This window comes from Rhagoletis pomonella, unplaced genomic scaffold (genome assembly GCF_013731165.1).
Source record: "Rhagoletis pomonella isolate Grant_MI unplaced genomic scaffold, Rhpom_1.0 Rhpom_scaffold_00008, whole genome shotgun sequence".
Lineage (NCBI taxonomy): Eukaryota > Metazoa > Arthropoda > Insecta > Diptera > Tephritidae > Rhagoletis > Rhagoletis pomonella.
In genome coordinates this window covers 35,676,629-35,684,488 of record NW_023458562.1, presented here as the reverse complement: position 1 = coordinate 35,684,488, position 7,860 = coordinate 35,676,629, and the positions used below count along the sequence as shown (strand labels likewise).

Sequence of the window (7,860 nt, the reverse complement as noted above, 5' to 3'; positions counted from 1 at the left end):
TTTTTTTTTTCTTATTTTATATCCGATTTTTAAAATCCTTATGTCTCTAAATAGGTCTCGCTCCGGACTATATTTGGCCATTAAACAGTTATATTTTTTATACCTTCACTAATTTAGGAATTACTATCCCTGGATTTGTATTTTTATACTATAAATCTCAACCTCTCAAAAAACGATGACGACCTTGCTAAAAAAATTGGCTTATTCAATTATAGTTCTAAGCAAGGCTTTTTCGGCGACATAGAAATTAAAAAAATGGATGGCAAATAAAAAAGTTAAAGCAAAAAACGCGATTTTTTAACACAACATTTTTTCTCGATATTAGTATTTAAATAAAACTGACACGCTAAACTTTTTTTCGAGATATTTTTGGGCTACAGTGCGGCCATTGGTGAAGTTCTAAGTGGTCATCCTAATCATATTTGTTTAAGAAATGTTTTCTTCTTCATCGCCGACTACCAGGCCAGCATGTCTTGGAAAAGCATCGGCCGAAGAGTTGCCGGAAAAAATCTTGTTACTTCATCAGTAGAGTCGCTTCACCTAGCTTGGGTCTAGACCAGTTCGGAGTACTAGGTCTGTATATTTTGTTATACTTTGCTTGTCCAAATGTGTATGACTTGTTGTACTTGGCTCATGAGTGAGTTGTGTGTGGATAGGTGGATGAAGAAGACTTCACCTACACGGACAGCAAGTTGGGCATTCCATTTTCTTAAGTATCTTGTTAACCATCTGCGATCGTGGTAATGGCGACTGTAGGCGTCCCATCCTTTAACCTCAATTTTCTTCGTTTTTTTGGCTGCAATACTTTCCAAAAGATTTAAGCTTGTCTTCGACCTATCCACTCTAATGTTCGTTTTTTGTGAATGTTTGGAAACCAACATGTTATGCAAATAAATGAAAGCTATCATTTTTATGGTAGTACATACATATTATACTGACAACAACTACATAGAGCAACACTCATTGCCAATGTTTAATATTGATATATACGTTCTGATAATATAAAATGTGCTGACCTTACTTTTACAAAGAAAACATATAATATACCCAATCATTGGTAAATAAATGTATGTATGCTTCTGTGTGTTAATTTGTGTACAAAATAAATACGCTAGCTTAGAGTGAAAAGTTTCTAAGTCCCAATTAAAAATTGAACAGGAGTGGAAAACAACTTCTTATAGCAATTTTCTTCAAGTATTTCGCAAAACTTTGAATACAACTTTTTGCTTGTTTAAAGCAAAAGAGGGATTCGGTCTTTATCAGAAGATTTCGTACTATTTTGGCTGTATCGAATTTTCCGAGATTTGTTTGGACTTTCCTTTCATTGAATATAAACGAGAAAGCATAAAACAAGGACCTTTATGCATTTTCAATTTCTCTAGCCTCCTATATCAAAATGCATATGCGCTTTCATAAAAAGTGGACTTAGCAACTTTTCACTCTAAGCTGGCGAATATTGACCACACTCAGTAGTTATTGGTGGGGATGGCGAATGTTATGTATAAGCAAATGCTCAGTCACTCATTCAATCACTTCCTTGTGCCTTATTCTTCTTCCTATTTACTTGTGTACATATACTATGTATGTATGTATGTATATTAGAGTGTCTCACAAAAAAATGCAGGTTTTCCATCGGAATTATAAAACTTATTATAGGTTAATATTTTGGACCGATTTGAAAATTTCCTTATTTCTATTCCGTTGATGAAATTTTTAAACATTTTTATGAAGACATTTTTTAGCTTAAACTCTTCTATCATCTGAGGTGATTTTTTGGAAAAAACATTTTTAAAAACTAATGTTATTTATAAAAAAATCGATTATTAAAGCTATTTTCAAATCGGTCCATTTGGAAGAAGTCTTAAACTACGAAAAACATTACATATCTGATGGAAAAACAGTACCGATTTTTTGTACGGAGAGTGGTGCCCCCTAATGCTCACGTAGATCTTAATATTTTTCCGAAATATTTTCGAAGAAGTATTACGCCAAATTCATAAAAAATAAAAAAAGACTTTAACTGCTTTATAAATCGAAAATTTGTATGAAAATGTCACTTTATAAAGCTCTTTAAACCTACTTTATTTTTTATAAATATGGCCATTAAATTATAAAAAATTGTATAATGCCGTTTGAACAGTTTTATCGATTTTTTTTATGAAGTGTGCATCGCCCTAACTTAGATGACTAACATACATATATGCATACGTTTAGGTAGTATAATCTAATTAAGTTGTACTATTTTATGAGTAAGTCCTAACGGTGTAACTTCAGTTGTAGTTAACGATTATGTTTAAATAATTACGTTAATGACAACTTACTTATAGTCATACACTCGGTAATTTTTTGTTTTATTCTCTGTTATTTTTCCAGGCGATTATTTACGAAGGACAAGATAAAAATCCGGAAATGTGTCGTGTTTTGTTAACGCATGAGGTTATGTGCAGGTAAGTTTCGTTATATGTATTTATGTATATATGTATGTGTGAATGTGAAATGCATATATAGCTGATTTTAATAAGGCAACCATAGACCAATTTCCCATTTCTCCTAATTAGTTTTTCACTACTCATTCGCGCAGTATTTTTTCTACGATTGGTATCATAATATTAATCATATTTCGCTTATGAAAAACCTTACCGTCAAAACACATCTGCTTTTCGGATCTCTCATAGCATTGCAAGGCTCTCAGATGACAAAAAGAAATGTAAGATAAACTTTCCACGTTAGATGAGCTAGGCTAACTTGTCAAAGCTTAATATATGGAGTCATTCTCTTTCCCAAAAATTAGTTTGAAGCTAGAAGAAACTGATTTAGGACGGTCTGTGAACGTCAAGCTGTTACTCTTCCAGCCTTCGCCGGGCAGTGCCAAAGTAGCTGCAACTTCGGCTGAAATAATAGCTTAGAACGCCCTCTAAGAACCTCTTGGCTAGACGTTTTTTTTATCCTTTAAGATTGCGTGAGGCGTTTGAATGGTAATCCGTCACGCAATCTGACACGTAATTACGTAGAATTTTACGCAAAATAGAAATTTGCTTCTTTTTGTAAGAGTGCCTGCAGAGTACGTAATTTCGTCAGCTTTCAAGTTTCCTTTACTGGCGGGAAGTGTGGAGGAAATACCTCAGTACCATACCTGGTGGTGATGTATGTATGTATGTATGTACATATGTAGATTTCACTAGAAATGGTACTACACTGTACCAGTGAGTTTTAGAAATAAATACGTAGCCATCAGCTCTGCCTGAGAGTTCCTACAGTGATCAGACAGACGAAAACGATGAGAATATAAGTGGTCCTTGCTCTGACTTACCCCAGTTTCTTCCTGGCGTTAGATGGCTCCTAGACTTATTGTCTCAAGTAGCACACTGGTGTATAACTTGGTGCAAATTTGTTAAATTTGGTACAATTAACCAGATTTATACTAAAATTTACACCAAGTTATACCAGTGTGCTACTTGAGGTCCGTCGTGGTATTGGAAAGCAGTAATCGGCTTCACTACTGTGTGTGACTAGCTTTGGACTGCATTAAGTCCCAAAGCGGGTTATATATGCTACCTTCCTTGTGGAAAGATCCATCGGACGCAAATTGATGAGCGTGAAGTGTGGCTGAAGTCCTCGTCTCACATTTGCCAACGCGTCCTACGATATAAGGCCTCCAATATTGTTTCCTATCCAGTATTAGCCTTTCACATTTGGCATGGTCTGCCCTTGCTAGGGGTACCCCATTCAATGTGGCATTGTCCAAAGAGGGGCACTTTGGTTTTCTGGTAAAAAAGGCTAAGGAGCCCAGCAAATAGCAAGGTTATCGACATATTGCGCGCTTCTACCTTGTACAAACTATTTACGGATCCACTTTACAGTAAATTGCCTTACAAAGGACCCGCTCAACTCTGAGTATCAATTCTTATGTACCTATTTATATATCTCCCGTGCCTTAAGCATATTCCTTGTGAACGAAGTTGGGCTGTTGCAAACGCCCAGAGCTTCTAGCCATAAGGTAAACGATTCTTGGGTATGAATTAATACCCGCTCTTTCTATAGTTTTGTTTTTTTTTTTAGAAAATAATCAGCGAATTTGAAGAAAGATGTGGAAGTGCAAGTACTTTCAAAAAGAGCTGCAGAAACAACTTTCAAAGCAATTTTCAATTTTCGAAAAGCGGTATTTTTCGTTTCCCTCATTGTTGCTTTTTTATTATTTCGCGACAAAGTGCGCCACATGGCCAGAAATTAAAATTTTTGGTACAGCATGAGCTAGTGGGAACTTATTTCCGAAAGCGAATTGTGCAAGCTGCCCTTGTAAGTTTTATTTTTGAAGCTGGATTCCGAAAAGTGACAAAAAGTACTCACTTTTTGGGTATTTATGCGAGAAATGGGATTTTAAATTCTCAACTTGACAGTAATAATGCATTTTATTGTCGCACTTTTTGGCGAAATAATAATAAAAAAATATAATAAGGAAAACCAAAAATTTCGTCTTTCGAAAATAAAAAATTATTTTTCAAAATTTTTCTGTAACTACTTTTCGAAAGTGTTCAGTTTTGGAATAACTAGAATTGCCAGGTCTGACTGGACTTTTAGGCATATACAAAAAGCAGAGCTAAGATATACTTGTGTATATGTAAAACAGTCGGAAAATTTTCTTAAAAAGTCCCGAAAGTATTCCAAAAAGCATAAAAAACTCGAAAAGTGTCAAAACTCATTTTCTATCAATGACTTAAAATAGCTAAAATTACATCGTGCGACGATCAATTTTAAACACAAAAATCGTAACGCTTTTTTAAAGGGCTTTGACATTTCAAAGAAGTGATTACTAAAAAATCAGTCCAGTGTAAAATAAAAATATGGGCATCAAATAAAGGTCAAATTCTGTGGAAATAAAAAAAATTAAATTTGTTGGTACACAATAGGTTTTAAAAATGTCCTTTTAACATTTTTTTTGAATAACCTTGGAAATTCTCAATATTTATTTTTGAAAAAATTATATGTTAAGGATTGATATATGTATATGTACATGTCTACATCCTAGAATTTCGTCCTACTTTTTTTATTAGGTGAAAAATATAAATAAAAGGACATTTACAATACCTATTCGTCCTTATAAACCAAAAAACTTATTTTTTTTACAGAATTTGTTATTGAAGATGCTTTTTTGGTTTCAGAAACTAAAACCAAATTAAGCTGATCACATACAGCATAGTTACTACTATTTTGATGCCTGCGAAAAGGAACCTGAGTGATTTATTATTAGCACAGCATAGTATTACGCTGAATTGCGGAAATATTTCCTTTAAAAAAATATATATATTTTTTTATGTAAAAGTACATTTGTCCTTTGCATACAATAATTTAAACACTTCATCTAATAAATTTTATAATACTTAAGTATTACAAATTTTTCCTTTTTATCTAGTATGACATCTAATTTACAAAATTGCCACAAATCAACGTCAAAGGGAATTATTCTAAGTAAATGGCTGCCGTCACCTATCGTTCAAACCCCCTAGCATCATTGACGCCACTACACAAGCGTTTGTGGTGCTTCTAAGAGGCAATTGGCCAAAATAAACAGTCAATGAATATGCGAACAAAGCAAAGGTGCATAGGTACAAAGAAAATGTCTAACGAAATGCCAAGTTCATTGATGAGCTGCCTTACTAACAGTCATCATAGATATGTATGTACATATGTAGGTATTTCCACCCAAGTATTCGCTTTTGAAGCACACAAAACGTTCAAATTTTTCGCCAAGTATCCTTGCAAATCGTCCTACATCAACCCACGGGCTGTAAGGATATGAAAATTCTGCAGCTTCTTATTTACTTAAGTTTGCATGTTTATAGGAGTCGGCAGTCTATTTGTCTTGTTTGCCAATAATCTTTGTAAGAAAATGCAAAGTACTACATTTCACGGCCTAACTTACTACACCTACCCATCGGTGTAGCCAGAATGAAATTTAGGGGGGGATCGACCCTATTAAGCTGGCATTTCAGGGTACTATTTTATATATATATAAGGAAAATTTGAAAGTTAGGGGGGCCTCGAGCACCCCCCTGCCCCTACCTGGCTACGCCCATGCACCTACCTAATCTACACCTTCAACCAGTTCGGTTGTTTGCTGGTTTCCCCTGCAGCCTCCAGTGCTTTGTGTCTGTGTCTATTACGTTTATAAGCTTTTATGTGTTTGTATTGGTAAACCTCGTAATCCCTTGGTGAAGAATCACAATTCCCGTGAGTTTCCAAAAATTTAGCTTTTCGTATTTGCATTGCTTTCGTTACTACATTCTTTACACCTTTTTTTTTAAATATTTCTATTCAATTTTTTTTTTACTGTTTCCCAATTTTGTATTTTTTATTTATTTCTTTCTTTGCCACACTCAAAAAGAAGATAAAATTATGTGCTTCAGCACTAGCTAAATCCAGCAAATGGTTAACGCTTTTCTACGGCCTATTTTTGCTATCCTGCGCCTCATAATATTTGACTTTTACAATTCATTCTTCTTCTTTTTTTGTTTGTTCATGCAATCGTCGCCTTGTTGAATTTTCTCGCATTTACCTTAAGCGTACAAAAGATTCAGCATAGCTTTTTCTCCAGTTGAGTTGAGTTGAGTTAAAAAACCAACCTTCGCCACTTCTTTTCTTGAGTAAAGCTTCCTTTGTGGTATGTTAAAGTATAAAGTAGAAAAATAAAAAGCTTCTCCACTATCCTTTGGAGTGACCATCATAAACGGGCAACCGTTGAAATTGTGTATGGCACTCCAACACCTATGTATACACACATACATTCATACAAATAAAGGGTGTTTGGACAAAGGGATGTCCAACTGAGCGTACCTTAATCGAGTGAACAAGGCAAAAATGAAGAAGATGATGTAGACGAAGAAATGGTCCAATTCAATGTCTAAGTGGGTGGTTGTTTGCCCAACTTGTGGGTGTTGAACGGGCGCGTTAAGGTTTTGCGGGGGAATGAGCGGATGGGAGTGCTAGCGAATCATCAGTTGCAATGATATAAAGCAAACAACAATGGCGTCTTCATTGTTTGGCATTTCGCCCATTTTATATTTACTTTATAGTATGTAGATTTGTGTATCCTGTAGGAAAAATAAAATGATTTGTAACCTATTGCCTAACTGGTGTTTCAGGGATCGAAGAGCATTCTGCAAGCGATTGAAATGAAGATTAGGTTAGGTCTTTGTGGTTCCTCCCAGTTGGATAACTCATATTCATCGTCTGTTGGGATGCCGCCGGGAGAAGCTATCCCCGATTTTACATAAAACCAGTTTTTAAATTTGAAAAATCTCAAAGGAGACCTGATAAAACATCTAAAAATCTTAGGTCTTCTACCCATTATCTATCTCTATTGTGTCCTCTTGCTCCTTACAGCGGCTCGGTAAGTCAAAGCTCCCTTAGGAAATCCAGTAGATTGTTAGGTGGTAGGTTAGGACCCGAGGTATTTCTCGCTTCTCCTCGCCAGTGTTGCCAGAACTTTTTGGGCCGACCGGCTAGATTGGCAAAAAAAAGCGGCTAAAAACGGCTAAAATGTTTAAGTGAAATTTCACACGCTTTATTTAAATAAATCGCAAGAAACGAAAGACTAGTTAACACCATTAATTTATATCGAGTGTATATTCCTCATCATCAAATGAATCACTATTGTATATATCACCTGAATTCATTAATTTTAAGAGATCGTCATCTACAGTAAAATTATGGCAGCATTTTTCTTCACGTTTTAAACCGTATCTTATATATAAAATAGAGTTTAACGTTTTAACGCACATTGGATTTCTTTGCTTAGTTTTTATTATATTCATTGTATGAGGTGGGTTTTATCGAAGGCTGAGGTAGCTCAGCCGCTCCAGG

At 35.0% G+C, this 7,860-nt stretch overlaps 1 protein-coding gene across 2 annotated transcripts in view; it reads left to right on the top strand.

The window, feature by feature from the left end:
• LOC118744751 (transcription factor collier) overlaps nucleotides 1–7,860 on the top strand; it is a 97,249-nt gene that overhangs the window by 37,245 nt on the left and 52,144 nt on the right. For both annotated transcript variants that reach the window (XM_036478033.1, XM_036478032.1), the window contains exon 4: nucleotides 2,374–2,447. In XM_036478033.1, coding sequence (XP_036333926.1) covers nucleotides 2,374–2,447 — 74 coding nt within the window. The remainder of the gene's footprint in view (nucleotides 1–2,373; nucleotides 2,448–7,860) is intronic.